The sequence below is a fragment of the Chaetodon trifascialis genome, chromosome 8 (genome assembly GCF_039877785.1).
Source record: "Chaetodon trifascialis isolate fChaTrf1 chromosome 8, fChaTrf1.hap1, whole genome shotgun sequence".
NCBI lineage: Eukaryota > Metazoa > Chordata > Actinopteri > Chaetodontiformes > Chaetodontidae > Chaetodon > Chaetodon trifascialis.
Window position 1 is genome coordinate 1,827,056 of NC_092063.1, and position 17,945 is coordinate 1,845,000.

A 17,945-nucleotide genomic window follows, 5' to 3' on the forward strand; every position below is an offset into this window, starting at 1 on the left:
TCTGGATGTTTCAGGGAGCCAAACAGATGTGCTAATATGGGAGAAACGTCTCTTTTCCCAGTTTTTCCCAGCCGAGCTACAGTGCTGAAAGAAAGCTGAGGGTGTTTGTTGGTGGATTTCTGTCCTTTCAAGTTCCCACCATGTTTGCTTTAAACCGCTGGTATACTAGATACATAGACTCTGCCTCTCGGACAGGACAGCCTTCAGTCAGTCTGTGGACAGTCGCAGCTCTGTGTCCAGGCTGGCTCAGTCTGTCCAGCGTGATCTTTGACATGTAACCGAAATATTTCCCATGATGCTGCTTTTTGCTTGATTTTACTTCACGCTGCTTTAATGACAGCAGCCCGTTAGTGTGTGAAGGACGAGCGTTCGGCTGATCTGAACGGTGTCATGTTTGTGCTGTCTTTCGTTTGTCCTGCAGCAGACGGTCGGCAGCTCGTGTCGGGGGGGTTACAGCTGCTTTCACGGAGGTGTTAGCTCACAGTATGTTCTGGTAACATCAGCCAGGTGTCTCTAGTGCAGTGACAAGTCCTCTCATGGACATGTTATAGAGTTAAACCAAATCTGCCCCGTGTTTTGAAGCTCTGACAGGCCTGCTTTGGTTTCAGCGTATGGAGGACAAGGACGTGGAGTATCGAGCCTTTTTGGCACCACTCTCATGTTCTGGTCTGTCGTCTTCATCGCTGCATGTTTTAATGAGTTCGTCTACTCGTCTGTAAACACGCAGTGAATGAATGTAAAGAGGATCAGGCTTCTCGTGCCTTTCAGCCTCAGTCTGTACAAAGCGATTAATATTCTAACTCTGCCTGTTCCTGACTGATCACAACCTCTGTAATCAAGAATCATTAGACCTTATCATTTATTTATTTATTTATTTATTGACACCTTCACTCTGCGGTTTATAAAGACACGCCACAAATATGTTGTTTCACTTTAAAAAAAGCACTCATTCAGTAGAGTTAAACGAGGTTATCTGAAGGGGGCGTGGTCTTAATCCCGTGTAAACATCGGCTGCTTTAGAGTGCGTTTGCAGTGCGTGGCTCTGCTGGAAAGAGCGCAATGCAAAGCAAGAAATTCACTCATTTGTTCATTCATTAATCCCTTAAACGTCTGTGTGTTGTGCTCTGTCAGTGGACTTTGTAACGCTCGCTGTTGATGCTCTCTGAAGCGTCTGTGAGGATTTCCCCGTCTGTGCAGAGCTGAATGCGTTTGTTATCTCAGTATTTGCCAAACGCTGAAGACGACTGATGCAGACCGACGGGCTCGTTCCTCTGTCATCATGCTGGCATTGTTTGGGAGCGGAGGCCGCTGGTTGTAAAGTGCACACGTGCAGCGAATCGGGCTTTTATCGATTTAATTGATTTATTAGAATCAAAAAGTGAATGCGGGAAAGCAGCCAGCTGGATTTACATGAGCCGTCGGCGCTTAAGGAACGCTCTGCAGCATCCTGGCATTGTGCATGCTGGCTCTTTGTCAAACTGTCATGGCTTACTGGGACCACTGAATAGAAGGGAGCCAACGTTAAAAACACCTGCCATGACAAGTCAAATGTCTGCTGTGAAAAGGCACAGACAGGCCAGCAGCACACACTGTCTGTAGGTGAGCGTCCACGTCAGTCATTGGAGGGAAAATGTGCATACCTGTGTGACGCCACGTTATGAGCACGTGATTAGACTGGCGAAACACACCCACAGGTTGGAAGGCGCTCGGCCTGAGCCGCTCATGTGGCGCCGTGGTTCACGCTCGCCTGCAGCTCGCACCGTCACAGCTGAACTGATGCCACGCCGTCTGTTGTCAGCAGAGATCAGGAGCTTCAGCCTGACAGCTGCTGATGGACGACGCGCAGCAGCGTGCAGCCTGCTGACTCTGTTCTCGTGGTCGAATCATTTTAAGAAAAACAAGTCTTGAAGGTTGAAAGTGATACCAAATGACTTGAAATGAGTTTCCTGTTGCTGAGGATGACACCGCTGCAACTGAAAGGTGAAGGCCAGTTTATTGTGTTGACGGCCAGAATCAGAGGCAGAGATGAGCAGACCGTCTGTGTGAGAGCGCTGCGCTGCGCTTCCTCCTCCAGGTTCACCAAGAAAAGCATGACGAAATGAAGAGCTTCACCTCCACTGTCACAACGTCCTCTGACACCAACAGCTGAGAGAAGCCATGAGTGGAATATACTGGTCACTGAGTTCAGAGGAATGGTGGAAACTAAACAGCACAATATCTTCACATAATGGAACGAAGAGACGCGCTCAGTGTGTCCACTTTGTCCTGCATTCATGCTGATTTGGACGCAGGTGGTTTTCACAGTCCAAAGATGGTAATGGTTGCTTTAGGTTAATAAACTGCACAAAGGTGTGGATGTGAGTATGACTGGTGTCTCAGCCCTGTGATTGGCTGCCGACCTGTCCAGGTTTCATGTTCCGGTGTTGTTAAGGCTCTAACGCAGCCTCTGTTTCTGTCACGGTCCTCCCTCATTCACGTCTGAGGAGCAGAGTGTGAAATGGAGAAGAGTTAAGTGTTGAGCAGGATTCACTCTCTGCCTCTGGAGGGAGGAGGAGGAGGAGGAGGAAGCAGAGGGAGATGTTCTTGTGGGACAATGGGCTTCTCATTATCACGTCTTCTCCCCTCCTCCTTTTCCTCTCTGTTCTCCGCCCCTCCTCCTAAGCACACATCCCACCATCCCTCCAGCATCCCTCCTCTTCTGTCCTCACTGTCTCTCCATGGACACCCCCCTTCCTCTCCTCCTCTTCTCCTTGTCTCTCCCTGTCCCTCCTCCCTGCTCAGCTTCTGCACCTTCCTCTTTCCCCAAAATGCCCCTTTTCTCTGCACTGCCTGATAATAAGCTCAGTGTCCTCAGATGTTTGTGTGTCTTTCTGCATCGCCTTTACTGCAATCATCATCATCATCACTGTCATTATCATCATAATAGTAAGCATCATTAGTAACATGTTCTTCTGTTTCTGACCTGAAAAGCTCTCGTCTGCTCTGAGGAAGAAGCTTTCTAAACGACCTTTGATCCCAGTCTTTGTGTAGATTTCAATATTCCACTTCTGTGCTCTCAGTCAGGGTGAAATGAAGAGGCTGTCAGCTGAACTGCAAAAACTCCTGCAGGTTAACCAGGACAAATGACTCCCGCAGAGACGGTGTGGACAGATCCTGTGACAACATGTATTAGAATTGAAATTGGCTTTAATTTTGTGTTTACGGCTGCTTGTGTCTCAATCAGTGTATCTCTGACTTTTATACTGATTTTCTGATATATCTTAGTTATTATTATTACGTTTTGGACATGCACGTAAAACTAACCTTGTCTGTCTCCTTTTTAATCACATGCATTTGGTCCGTCCAGGTTTGGCCTGCAGGCCCTCAAAGGTTCAGGCTGTGGGATCTCCAGGTTACTGGCCTTGATGTTGCAGAACAGAGCTAAACATGTCCAAAATGTCTTCACGGGGCGGTTGGAGTCGTATCATAATGTAAATATGGACGCTTTCCAGTATTGGTGAAATCGGCCTCTTTGAGGCAGTAGAAGCTTGTTTGGTGTCGTTCCATTGGACAACAAATGTCTCTAGTGTCTGCTAAAGGTTGATGGACGGGAGGATGATGTTGAACTGTCACCCAGACGAGGACAGCTGTCTGAAGTCAGTAATGTCTGCTTCCTCACTTTCATTGAGTTAAGGTGATCAGAAGGCTTCATGGCACCATCACCTTCATCAGGTTTATATTGAAGTCCATGTGGACACAGCTTAAGACACAAAGACAGGACGTTTACCCTGCTCTGCTCTGCATCTGCTCGCTTCTCAAATCTGAATCAAGCTGTTGTCCTAACCTGTGGACTCAACTGAGGAGGAGGAGGGGAGATGAAGAAAGGAAGAGGATGTGAAGAAGAGGAGGAGGAGGAGGATGTGAGGAGGAGGAGGATGTGAAGAGGAGGATGTGGAGCATCTGGGCCGGAGCGTTTGGACCGTGTTATCGAATCCTCCGGAGAGAGACGAGCAGAGATGATGGATGGAGAGATACAGAAAGACAGAGTGACAGGATGCTGCTGGAGAGGAGGGATAGAAGCAGGTCACAGTGAGCAGGATGGATGGACGGATGGAGGGAAGAGAGGAGAGGAAGCGGGGGGGATGGGGGGGTGTCGCTTCATGTCATGGCCCATTTAGCTGCTGCTGAAGGTGAAGACTGAAGGCTGGATTATCGCCGACTGTCGCTCTCTAACCCTTCTCAGAGCTGTAGAAGCAGCCTGAGTCTCCCTCCATCACTGCTGCTCGCACAGCACCCACCTCGGACCCACGTTAGCGTTGCATCACAAATTATGGCTGCCTCATTCATTTCAATGAGACTTCCAGCCCAGTGCTTCCACGCTGGAATAACAGTGTAGTTAAGGAGAGGAGGCGAGTGCGGTGGCCGGCAGGTACAGGTGAGTGTGAGTATAAGTTGAAAGTGAAGCTGACAAACTGCACCGTGCAGCAGGTGATCTGTTTCCTGCCTGCGTCCTCTCTGGCATGTTGGAGGTTAATTAACAGTCACACGGCAGCAGTTATTGGTGTATTATGTCCACATTGTGCTCTAACTTTCTAACATTGTGTTATTCTGTTAGCATGAAGTCAAAGCGCTGACACTTTGGGCTCGCTCCGTCGTCACATGACGTTGTTTGTCATGCCTCAAATGTTCCCGCTGTGACGCACGTATGAAGTATTAATGGTGGCTGGACTGAGCGTGGTGTTCCTCTGCTGCTGCCTGTTGAAGCTTTTCTACTGCGCCGCAGAGCTGGAGCGATGTGTGCGTCTGGGCCCTGTTTGTGTGTTTATGTTAGTCAGCATATTGTTTCCTGGTGTGTGTAGTCACAATGTTTGTGTATGTATGAGTGTGTATTTGCTGTGCGTGTGTCTGCACGTACAGTGTGTGTATGCGCTGTGTGTCACAGTGCGTTTGCGTGTGTGTCGCGGTCGTGATGCTGCTGCTCGCTCAGCTCAGCACACACTTCATCCTGCTGGAGCTGTGTGTGTGTCCCAGGGAGGGGGTGGAGGAGGAGGAGGAGGATGAAGAGCAGGGGTAGTGAGGAGGGGATGTGGAGGGGGCAGTTAGCTTTCACTGAATGGACCCCATGTGTATCCTAGCAACAGGCTGGTTTGGAAATGGGATGGAGCTGTGAACAGAGGGAGAGAGCCCGCGACACAACAGAGGAAATGAGAGGCAGAGCGAGAGAGGCGGCTAATAATGTGTGGATGGAGGCAGCGGAGGTGCAGCAGGTCGGAGCAGAGAGATGGAGGGTCAGATAGAAGGCCGAGCTCGGTGTGGTGGAAACAGAATCAACACGTACGAGGAGGAAGACCGAGAGGCGCAGCGGCCAATGAGATTCCACAGGAACGCGTGAAACGTGGCGAATTAGAACAACAAATCATGGCGCTGCGTGTGAGGTGTGAGCAGGAAATGTCTGAAAATATGTCAAAGCGTCCAGACGAGCTCAGGCTGCAGCCTCGTAGCGTTCGAGCTAGCTGCTAGCATCCCGCCAGATTACAACAGCAAAGCACAGTCACTGAGAGGGACACTGTCAGTCAAACACACTGCGTGCTCATTCATCTCAGCTCTTTGTTGTGTCTACAGGTGCAGGTACCTTTACCTGTAAGACCACCTGGCATGACGTCAGGAAACCAAATGGAGACTGGGACGGGGGAAATGCGTGGCTGTGTCTTCAAACTGTGGCATGAGACCTGAAAATGGGTCATGGGTCTGCTGCTGGTGAGCAGAGACAGCGATGTGTTTTAATGAGTCCGACCCCCAGAGAGAGACGCCGCGTCCCACAGGGTCCCTGCTCGGAAAGAAGGCCTAAAAATAGTCCAGTTTTCAATGTTTCACTGAACGAGTCTGCAGCGCAGGACGGACGTGTGTGTGTGTGTGTGTGTGTGTGTGTGTGTGTGTGTGTGTGTGTGTGTGTGTGTGTCCACAGCCTGCAGATCACACACATGCAGCCCGTGTTTGTGTGTTTACTGTGTTTGTTTGTGTGTTCGCTCAAGTGTGTCCTGCAGACAGGCAGCTCTGCCCTCGCACCTCTCTCTCTCCCCCCTCTCTGACTTTGACCCTTCTGCTCAGCCGGCCTGTAGGAAGTGGGGGGTTGCTCTGTGTGTGTGTGTGTGTGTGTGTGTGTGTGTGTGTGTGTGTGTGTGTGTGTGTGTGAGAGAGAATGAATGTGTGTGTGTCCGACGCATGCTGTGCTGTCCTGTCTGCTGTGCCTTAAGGTGTCCCCTGAACACACGCATGCACACACACACCCCCACCCTGTGGCCCACATAGTGTGTGTGTGTGTGTGTGTGTGTGTGTGTGTGTGTGTGTGTGTGTGTGTGTGTGTGTGTGTGTGTGTGTGTGTGTGTGTGTGTGTGTGCGCATGCTGTCACATAAGCTACAGTCCAGGGCGAGTGATGTGCCCTACAACCGCAAGCAGAAGAGGTGGGGGAAGTCCAGTGTGTGTGTGTGTGTGTGTGTGTGTGTGTGTGTGTGTGTGTGTGTGTGTGTGTGTCATGCTCTGTATCTGTGTGCATGTGTGTAATTGAATCTGTGTATATTTGCGGACACTTTTTTCCCGCATGTGCAGGTTTTATTGCTTGATATATTGTGTGTGTGTGTGTGTGTGTGTGTGTGTGTGTGTGTGTGTGTGTGTGTGTGTGTGTGTGTGTGTGTGTGTGTGTGTGTGTGTGAGCTGGTTTTACGTCACATTCGGTCCCACTATCAGGGACAACGAGCATGGGAGCAGACAGTGGAGGACAAACATGTCGTCTCTTCCCGTCTCTCCTCTTTGTGTGTTTCCGTGTGTGTGTGTGTGTGTGTGTGTGTGTGTGTGTGTGTGTGTGTGTGTGTGTGTGTGTAATGTACCAGGGAGAGGGAGAGCGCACTGCTGGCCTGGCACGCTGTAAACACACATGAGAAGAACAGGATCATATTTGAGGTCCTGTTGAAGCAGCGTCCTGCAGGGCTGAAAGACGAGGCCAACAGGAAGTGCCAAACTGCACTTCCTCCATTGACCGCCATGTTTAACGTGACAGCAGAGACAGACGTGTTGACGGCCTGAAGCATGGCAGCTGAGCAGGGGGCGACTTTTATACGAGAGTCACGGCACAGCCGCTTCGAGTGGCAGCTAGCCGCTAGGTTTCGGCAGCCAGGCTTCATTCGCCGCCTCAGCTCCACCCACGCTCCACCTCTTTGCCTGTTTTTGTATTAGGAGTCAGGTGCTGCCAAGATGGCGACGGCCGGAGCCACTGAGCTTCACAGTGACGCTTGGGTGACGTCATCACGCCCACGTTTTACAGGCCGTGGTCCTGCGTCACGGTGGGAAGAATAAAACAAACGTTTTTATTGTCTTTTTGAGTTACAATGCAAAGACAGTAAACAGAACACATCGACAGAACTTCAAAACGTGCAGATAGTGGTATATTTGCTGGTTTAGTAACTGACTGATTCTCATCGTGGTTTGAAAAGAACATACAATGCTCCCTCGTTCCATATTGTGGTCAGTGATCTTAATGAAAAAACAAAATAACAAAGCAAAAACAGGAGACTGCAAAGCTTGTGTTTATTGTTTGCACTTGGCATTGGAAACGTATATCCTGCCACTCTTCGACAGTGATATCTGAACACCGTGCTAATCTTTTGTCCTCTGAAGATTCTTCATCTATGATATTCTGACACTGTCGAACACGATTAATGGTTCAGCACAGAAAGCTGAGCGGCGGCTTCTTTAACCCTTTGTTCCGCTTGTTGTTTCATTCATACACGAGAAACAGAAGTATGTTCAAATGGAGTGCAGTTTTGTTATGAAAACCGTTTGCATAAGGGACACTATTATTTCTTTAATGAAGATTTGTAAAGTTCGCTGTGTAAATGGAAATTACGGTTGTTGTCCGCTGACTTTTCTCTGCTGAAGAAGCGCGTCTCTTCCCCTGGCTGAGCGCTGCATGAGCTCTGAGGCTGTCAGAGATTATTGCACATGCAGCAGGGTTTTAAACCAGAGGCAGAACTCTTTGTCGTCGTGTTTCTCTTCCCTCCCTCTGACTTACACTTTCAGTTCAGTCAGTGAATTCAGTCTGAACTGAGCGGCGGTGAAGCTGTGCATCATCGCTGCGAGCAGAAAGCCTCACGAGCGGCAGCGAGCCCTTCGTGGACTCGTGCTGCCCCGAGCGTCGCCTCTCAGACGCTGCCCTGTCTCCTGGTTGGAGGTTGTTAGGGTTGTGTAGACCCTGAGAGGAGGGCTGCAGGCGCTGCTCGGGCCTGACCCAGGGCCTGCAGCCCTGCATGTCTGAAACATTATTCGTCCATTTCTGGTTCAATTTACTGTTCTGCTGGAAACATGGAAATTCAACATTTTCATTAAGCATCAAGGACACTAATCCTGAGTTAAGAGGAGTTACTAATGCAGCAGCCGTCAAATGTTCAAATGACCGTCTTATCCAGCTCATGAAGACGCTTCAGTTGGTGCTGTAGACGCTGTCCAGCCTCTGGACATGACGTGTCATCGCTGGTCTGGGTGGAGTCAGGAGTTCATGGCAGCTGCGTCACAGCAGTGAGGAAACTTTGTGAATATCATGAATTCAGATGTTGTTCTTCCTCTCATGTTTCAGCAGCCTGAGCTCTCCGTCACACAGCTCAGCTGATGGTGATCATAGTTTACACACAGTCAAGTCTGCTGCTCCACCTGCATCACGCCGCCAACCGTCTTCTTCACCACCTTCTCTTCCTCCACCTTTCTATCTCCTTTGTTTCCTCTTGGCCTCCTCTGAGAGGGGCCTCCTCTCCTCGTGTCTCCTCTTTTCTTACACTTCTCCTCTATAATTCTCCTTCGTGCTCCTGCTAACCAGCCGGCCGTGGACAGGGTGGGGGGCACATTAGAAACATCCCCTCCGTGATAAGCTGCAGCTGGTTACCATAGCAACACTTATTACAGTACCTGCACATGGGGGGGGGGTAGAGAGGCAGAGGGTCAAGGGAAAGTGTCCTGACTGTGTGTGTGTGTGTGTGTGTGTGTGTGTGTGTGTGTGTGTGTGTGTGTGTGTGTGTGTGTGTGTGTGTGTGTGTGTGTGTGACATAAAGACCTTAGTTCATTGGCTCTTCATTAAATGCTCATCATCTGGTAATGCTGGGAAACACTGCTCAACCCCAACCCCCATCAGTGCCCACTCCCCCTCTCTCTCACACACACACACACACACACACACACACACACACACACACACACACACACACACACACACACACACACACATGCACCTGTCACCCTGGCCCCCCTCACACAGGTAGGCAGGCCTCCCGCTTCCTGTCAGCTGGATGTTTAACACGGTTCACACATATAACAGGTTGTGTCATGTGACTGCCAACATGAAATATTCTTTGAGGCTGCAGACGTCTCACTCCTCCACCAGCTTCACTCTCACTCCTCCACCAGCTTCACTCTCACTCCACCACCAGCTTCACTCTCTCACTCCACCACCAGCTTCACTCTCACTCCACCACCAGCTTCATTCTCACTCCACCACCAGCTTCACTCACCTGTACCTGTCACTCGTCCACCAGCCTAATTTCCAGCAACAAGCAGCTGAACTCTGCTCTTCAATCTTCAATTCTGATGATTGAAATTAAAAACTCATTAAGATCTGTTTTCAATTTAGAGCCAAAATCATCGAGTGAAGACCAAAAAGACCTGACAGGAGACGACCTGTGAGACGAGCGTGCTGCTTTGTACACACTCGTCCAGCTCTGCGTTCACAGAAAAATCTCATGGAGCTTCTCCTCATCGTCGTCTGTCACCACTGACTGGACAAGCAGAGGAACCAGAGGGACACACATGATGGTTTCTACCTGTGTGTGCGTGTGCTCGTGCATGTATGTGGCTCTGTCCACTGGTGTCTCAGCTTTTGTTGGAAACCCACCTCTGCGCGCACACACACACACACACACACACACACACACACACACACACACACACACACACACACACACACACACACACACACACACACACACACACACACACAGCCTGTTGCAGAAAATAGGCACACTCAACTGCTCACCTGCCAGGTTAGCTCTCATTGGTTACCATGGCAGTACTAGTTTTGCAGCTGGGGAGGTGTGTGCGTGCGTGCGTGCGTGCGTGCGTGCGTGCGTGCGTGCGATGCACTACCTGTTGTTATCCACTGACACATACTGACTGTATTAAGGTGTCTGAGCAGGTAGTGAAGCTCCTCCCTCCTCCCTCCATCCATCCCTCTCTCCTCCTTCTCTTTCTCCTACCAGTGCCCCCCCCCCCGCTTCTTTGTCTAAAAACAGACATGCAGACTTTTCCCACCCTCCTGAGTCGCTCTTCCAGAGCCACACCTCACACCCCCACAGCCTTGAGGGAAAAAGTAGTTCCCAAGACTTCGTGCTATTCCCTGAACTGTGTGTGTGTGTGTGTGTGTGTGTGTGTGTGTGTGTGTGTGTGTGTGTGTGTGTGTGTGTGTGTGTGTGTGTGTGTGTGTGTGTGTGTGTGTGTGTGTGTGTGTGTGTGTGTGTGTGTGTGTGAATGAGGGACAGATGCAGAGAGTCAGCTCTGTCCTCTGGGGGGGGGCTGGTTAACATACAGTCTGTGTTGAGGTCTTTGTGTAATTGGCCATTTAACACCAGAGGAAGTTGGCAGCACTGAAACATTCATTCACGCTTTGAGATGTTGATGGATTTAAGTCCCTCAGTCTTCTGGTTTTTCATAGAATCTGTAAGAATACACAAAGTGAGGATGTAATCCAGCTGCGTTGATTTGTGTGGAAGTTTCAGGGCACGTCCACGACCTGTGGAGGGGTTCTGGAGCGGAGACCAGCCTCCCAGCGGCGTGGCTGGTGACCAGTAATCAGCTTGTGATTAATAGTCAAATCCGAATAACTGATCCGTGTGCGACGGTGCAGCTGACGAGCAGTCAGCGTTCGACTCTGCTTTAAAAGGTGTTTGTGTTCATCTGGGGACGCTTTTTGTGACGTGACGTTCGCCAGCGACTCAGTGAACAGACTCACTGCAAACTGAAGTCCACAGCTGAGTCGCAGCGTACGCAGAGAGCTGAATGTCCCTCTGACAGTGACGGAGAAGACAGGAGTCCAGAGACGAGCTCTGATTTGAAAAGAAAGTCCTGGCTCATGTTTCGTGCTCGCGGTGCAGCCGACAGTTTCCGCTTTGCTCACTGTGGTCTGATGAGATGAAGAACTCATCCTGGTTGTTTGACACCTCGAATGAGTTTTAACTTTGTTTTTTAGCTTCAATTAACACTCCCCCCTTCAGCCAGGCTTGTAATTCATGTTGCTTTGTGCTTGTGTTCTGGGTGGAACGGGATCTTGGGTTACAGGAAGTTTTTCTGATGATCAGATTCTGTGGTCACATGACTGAAACGATCCACTGAAATCAGTGAGTAAATGTGAGTGACAGTGTTTGTTTACATCTGTTACACCTTGTTTAAATAGTAGCTCGTGAGGTTTATCGCTGCATCTGAACACTGTCCATTATGTGTCCAACGTGTCCCTCAGGATGAAACGAGTCTCAGTGTCTTTGTGAGCTCATCCTGGGTTGGACGTTTCCGTCTGATGTGTCCCATGCTACAGGTCACTCTGTCTCCTGTCTGTCCTCACTGTGGACCCTTTCCTCTCTGTTTCCAGTGTGTGGACAGCGTGTCCGGCGTGGACTCGTCCCTGAAGCGTGTGGCGGTGGTCGAGGACTTCTTTGACATCATCTACGCCATGCACGTGGAGATCAGCGCCGACCCCGGCAAAGCCCCGAAGCACGCCGGCCAGAAGAAGACCTACAAAGCTGTAAGCACGCCGTCCCCGTCTCCTCTGCATCGGGGAGCTGTCCTCGTCCATTGTCTCCTCTTGTTTTCAGTCTAAGTTTCCCTCTCGCTCCTTCACGTCTCACCGCGTCCCCTCTCTCACGCCGTCCTCCAACCCACACAGCGTATTCCCTCTTTCATAACTCGTGCCGTCTGTTGCTTAACACCCCGTCCTCGCCCATTCTCTCGCTTTTCTCTCTCTTCCTCTTCTTCTGGGCTTCTTTCCTCTTTTACCGTCTCTGGCGAGGAAAGAGACACGCCGTCTTTGTCTTCAGCCTCCGTCACGCTGCTCTGCTTTCAGTTTCGGATCAGACCAGCGAATCTCTGAAACTAATGTGGTCGACGCATCAGTGGATTTCTTCCTCTGACTTTGAATGTTTCGATCGTTTTGTTTGGAGCTGCATTGATCAGAACGTTCATCTGTTGATTCACAGAAGAAGAATTAGCAGCTTTCAGTCATTTGTCAAGCACATTTTCCCTCCTTCCACTGTGTTTTTGTCTAACAGTAAACTGAATATCTGACTCCAAATCAACACAGTACGTCAGTGAAAGGAGACAACAAGCTGCAGATGAACTGATGGGTTAGCTAACTGCTAACTGTTAGCTGCTGCCCCACTTTAAAACACTTTCTGCACATATAGGTCACAGAATGTATGCAGCTGATGGTGTGTGAACGTGGGCTCACTTCATTATGAGCGCATCCTAAACATAGTCCTAACCTCAGACCTAAACCCAGGCCTGGGCTCACCTGCTAAACCTGCGCTGGATGTGCTGCTGATGAAGAAATAAACAGGAAAGTGAAAGTGAATCCAGCCGAGCCTGAACTGGCTCAGCTGCTGACACTGCCCTCTTTTGGTGAAACGGAGGAAATGCAGCCCCCACAGATTTATCTCTTATCAGCCAGCTGGGATTCCTCCTTCATTTCTAACATCTCTTCTTCTTCCTCTTCCTCTTTATCTTCTTATTGATCATCTTTCTGTTTGTCTTCTTAAAAACAACAACAAAACAAAAACAAGGTTTGATCTGTCACACTGTCCTCTGCGTCCTTCAACAGTGTATATATCCGTGTGTGTGTGTGTGTGTGTGTGTGTGTGTGTGTGTGTGTGTGTGTGTGTGTGTGTGTGCTGAAAGCCAGGAGCTAGCTTGCCATGCCACATAGCTTCAGGTCTGAGTGCCACCAAAGGCTGTGAGTGACATTTGCCTTTGCTTTACCCCCTCCTTTCTAGACACACACACACAGTCTCACGCACACACCCACCCACCCACACACACCACCAACCCCCATCCATCCATGCTGGCTGTTCTCCACCCTTCCTCCTCTCCCTCTTCTTTTGTGTCTTTGTGCGTCTCTTCCAGTATTAATGTTTGATTTACGCACACGCACCCACAGACTCACACACATGCTGAGCCTCGCTGAGCTCTTTCAGGAAGTCCACCTTAAACGCTTTCACACCTTCACATCTCACCTCACAGGTGACGTGGGCCTGTTTGGCCACTCTGGGCCATTTGTGAGATTTGGTGACTTGTAAGCAGCATGAGTTGATGGTCACGTTCTGGTGATGAGCTTTGATGTTACTGCACAGGGTTTCGTTTGCAGAGCTGACAGATGAGGTGACAAGCGACTCTTCTCCAGTCGAAGCTCCCCTCGCTCTCACTCGTATGCAGTCGCTCTGAGATACAGTGAACATCACTAACTAAATCCAGCGCGTCAGCACAGCGTTACAGCCAGAACACGCCGTCCAAAGCATGGACAGGAGGGAAACTGATAATCATCCACTTTTCTGCTGTCTTTGACCGACTTTGTCGTGTGTTCATCATCTCAGTCGTGTAATTCATTCATGCTGAATGATGCTCTGTGCCTCTGTTCAGTGTCAGTTTTACGGTGGCCGACAAGGGCAAACACAGGAATGATGCAAAACCAAGAACCCACAAACACATAAAACAAATGCAACAGAAAAAAACGCTGCAAGACAAAAATGCTGCAATCACAGAAACGAAGCAGAAGCAAAAACTTACAAAACCCACAAAACAACTGCGAAAGAAAAATGCTGCAAATATCGAAAAACACACAAAACCCCTAAAACAACAAGAGAGAAACGCTGCAAATTCACTCCACAAAACAGAAGGGACTCGACTGGACCGGATGGACGGGTCCTGTGGGACCAGACCCTCTTGGAAGACATGAAGAAGAAGAAAAACGGAAAATAAGAAGAAGAAGAAGTAATATTGTACAAGATTACAGTCAAGCGTTTAAAAAATACATAAAGGAAAACGTACCGTAACTTAGCCAACTCTCTTCTTCTTCTTCTTCTTCTTCTTCTTCTTCTTCTTCTTCTTCTTCTTCTTCTTCTTCATGTCTTTCAAGAGGGCGTGGTCCCACAGGACCGGTCCATCCCTCCGGTCGAGTCACTTCTGTTTTTGGAGTGAATTTGCAGCGTTTCTCTCTACAGTTGTTTTGCCGTTTCGTGTTTGTTTTGATATTTGCTGCATTTTTCTCCTGTGTTTGCAGCGTTTTGCTGTTTGCAGCACGTTTGCCCTTGTCAACCACTGTACAGTTTAGCTAACCAGCCGTTTGATGATGTTCATGCGCCTTCATCACCTCATATGAAGACTTTGACTGATTGTTGCTTAATCTGATGAAACGTGTTAATATTATACGCAGATTTCAACCATCAGTTTGTGCAGGTGAAACTAAGTGAAGAGGTGTGCAGATATCACCATTATACCACCCACAGGCTCTCTTTCTCATCAGTCCTCTCTCTGTCTCTGTCTCTGTCTCCGTCTCAGATAGCGGAGACGTACGCCTTCCTGCCCAGAGAGGCGGTGACTCGTTTCCTGATGAGCTGTGGGGAGTGTCAGAAGAGGATGCACATCAGCACCGCGGGACAGGACTGCAAAGGTACGAGCACAGCACTGCTGCGGACGTCCAGGTCTTTAGCGTCCCGTCGAGGGGACGCTGAGTGTCTGTCCCACGGGCAGGAGTGAGTGATATGGACATTAAAGGGCAGCGCCACTGATTGTGAAGTCAAAGTTTACATTGTGAGAGCAGCAGTTTAAAGCCTGAGTGTCTCGGGGGAGCTGCGTGAGGTCTGATGAATGTCCTCCAGTGATGTCACTCGAGTCAGCGTCGAGTTTGAAGCTAATCTGTTGACGTGGAGTCAGAAAGAAGTGAGTCGGCCAACCTCTGCAGCCGCTGCTCACCTGTGCTGCTGCCAGCATGACACCTGACTCTGACCGGACTGGGCCTCCGAGCGGCATTCTGGGTAATGTAGGAGCCAGATGCTGTAAGGAAGAAGGATGCGTGGAATAAAAAACAGCATCTGTGGTTCTCCTGCATCCGTCTTCTGAACGATGAGACTCATCACGAGTCTGATGATGTTTCAGGAGTACTCGAGTATTTTTCTGCATCAGTTCAGCAGATAAAACTGTTTGTTTGTTGTAAACGTCTGCCGAGTTCATGCCGTGATTTCCTTTCTGTGGCGTCACCACAGGACAGACTGTGCTGTTGCTTCATGCGTCTCAGCTCGCAGCAGACTTTATCATATTAGAGATTAGAGATTATTAATTAGGCGTCGCGCAGCACCTCAGAAAGTGTCGCCTGCTTTGTGCTTATTTGTTTTAGCCTTTAATTTCACTAATGAGCAGCGTTCGGCCCCGTCGCCGTCAGATCGCGTTATCAAAGCGCACGTCAGCAGATGAAAGACGATTAGCTAAAATTAGTTTTCTCTTTAGTTGAATTAAATTCACTCTGTTGGCCTGAAATTTGAGTCCCGTCCTGTCAAAGGAAGATGGGAAATCCGCTCTCCCTCCATGTTCGATGTCTCCGCGCCTCCATGAAAGCACGAAGGTACAAAGGAATCCTCGCCGTCCCTCACTCTTCCTCTGCCTTCCTCTCCTCCTCTTCATCATCGCTCTCTCTTCCTCGCCTTCTTTCTCCGCACTGCCTTTCAATTAGAGTCCGTCTCCCCTTCTTTCATCCTTCCTCTCGCTTCTCGCTCTCACATATTTGTCCTCCCTCTTGGCAAAATCATCAACGTGTCCCTTGATTGTAAAGACGAGGAAACACAAATAAAATCATGAAACCGGTTCATTTGCACTTATTGATTAATGTTTTTCAGGGAATTATTGATATTAATTTGGATCACAGTATTTGGTGCCATGGTCTGCGTTCCAGTTTAAATGTTGATCGTTTCAGCCACATTGTGAAGGTGGAAACACCTTGTTTACTACTTAATGTGTCTTTCACCGTTTCTCCTTGAGATAAAAGGTGTATTCTTAGCCCCGCCCTCCTCGTGCTCAGCTGGTCTACTTCCTGCCATCGCACCTGTCAATCATCTTGACGATCAGGCTGTCGCCGAGCTAACCGGCGTCTGTGAAGCCTTAGAGGGTCTGACTGAGCAGAGGATTGAAAGAAGCCGTCATGTCGGCTGGTTTCAGACGTTTAGCTTCTCCCTCCTCGGTGTGCAGAATGTGCGCGATACGTCGCCACGCGTGTTTCTGCTTCAGGAAGGCTCAATGTCTGATCCCAGAACCTGAACCTGAACCTGAACCTGAACCTGAACCTGAACCTGAGTCCTGCACCGGGTTGCATTGCATGAGGACTCAAAGTTCGAGCTATCATCTTTTTAATGCTCTCGCCTCGTTCTTCCTGCTCAAATTCTGGCTCCTACATTACCCACAATGCAACTTGGTGGCTCACAGCTCTGTGGGAGATTGGTGTGTGTTATGCTAGCAGCAGCTCGTGTGGCCTGGAGCCTCTAGCTCCCCCTACAGACACAAAAGACTGTATGCAGCTTTTCCTGATCTTTGCATCGTGCGGCTCGACTCGACTTCTCGCTCTCGTCGTTTTCTACAGATCTTGAACTTTTGATTCACTCTTTCATTTTCTCTGATTCTCGTCCACTCGTTCTCAGCCAAGCTGCTCTGACCCGTTGACAGTTAGTTCAGAAAGTAGATCCAGCCGACGGCCCCACATCACCTCTGTTCCTGCTCCCCGCCTTTGGTAAAATTCAGAATTCAGATTTCAGAAAACAGGACAAGCAGAAGAAATACACAATAAAAAGAGACAAAATAAAATCAACATTAGATAAAAAGAGACAAAATAAAATCAACATTAGATAAAAAGAGACAAAATAAAATCAACATTAGATAAAAAGAGACAAAATAAAATCAACATTAGATAAAAAGAGACAAAATAAAATGAGCTGTGGGAGGCGATCTACATTATATACTAAATCTAAATGACCTAAAAGACCACTCCAGTCCTCTAATCTGTCTTTTGTCCGTCCCCTGCTCCAACTGTAAAACAAACGACGATCGTGCCTTTGCTGTTTCAGCCTCGGCCCTCTGGAATCATCTTAAAACACAGATCTTATAGATCTCCGTCGGTCCAGTCGAGCCGTGCAGAGGAAACATGGTTTTTGACGACCTGTGGTTTCCGAGGACGAGGACTTTCACTCCAGACGTCAGCTGAACTTCAGAGTGTGTTTCAGGACCGAGGACAGAAACGTGTTAGCAGATGTCTTCTCAGCCAGGAGGGACGACGGCAGCTGACCGAGCTTCACTCAGCTGGCCTCCTCCACTCTTTAATGTGGAAGCGTTTGCTTTTATTTCTGTCTTTTGTAATAACGGGAATATTAGACGTGTAGACGACTGAGACGTGATTTCTCAGTTAGCTTCCAGCCAGAAGACGAGCTGCTGACATCCGGTTCACATTCCTCCCCGTCCTCCTCTGCCAACCCTGCCACCCCCCATTATATATGTTCTGCAACTACTGGCACCCTGAAGGCCCCCCTCCCTGTCTTTTCCCCTCATCCACACTCCCATCCCTCCCCCATTCCTCCTCCTGCTGCCCATCCTTCCATCCCCCCTCCAGATTGTCCATCTCTGTCTTCTCTCCTCCTTTATCCTCAAAGCGTCCCACCCACCATCCCCGCATCCCGCTTCCAGCTCTTCTTCTGATTCTCCCTCATTATCCCCCAAACGCAGCTCCGAGCTTCCTGTCCCGTCCCTGTATCCCTCCCCTCCTCCCTCCTTCCTTCCCCTCCTTTGTCACCTCCTATATCCGTCCCTATACCCTCCGTCCATCCCTGCCCCCCTCACTGCCCCCCCCCGGGTT

General features: G+C 49.3%; 1 protein-coding gene across 1 annotated transcript in view; it reads left to right on the forward strand.

Annotated features, from left to right (window-relative positions):
• The window catches only part of LOC139334989 (nucleolar protein 4-like), a 123,377-nt gene that overhangs the window by 15,167 nt on the left and 90,265 nt on the right, over positions 1 to 17,945 (forward strand). Inside the window, exons 2-3 of the mRNA XM_070968324.1 lie at positions 11,658 to 11,810; positions 14,615 to 14,726. Of these exons, the coding sequence (XP_070824425.1) occupies positions 11,658 to 11,810; positions 14,615 to 14,726 (265 nt within the window). The remainder of the gene's footprint in view (positions 1 to 11,657; positions 11,811 to 14,614; positions 14,727 to 17,945) is intronic.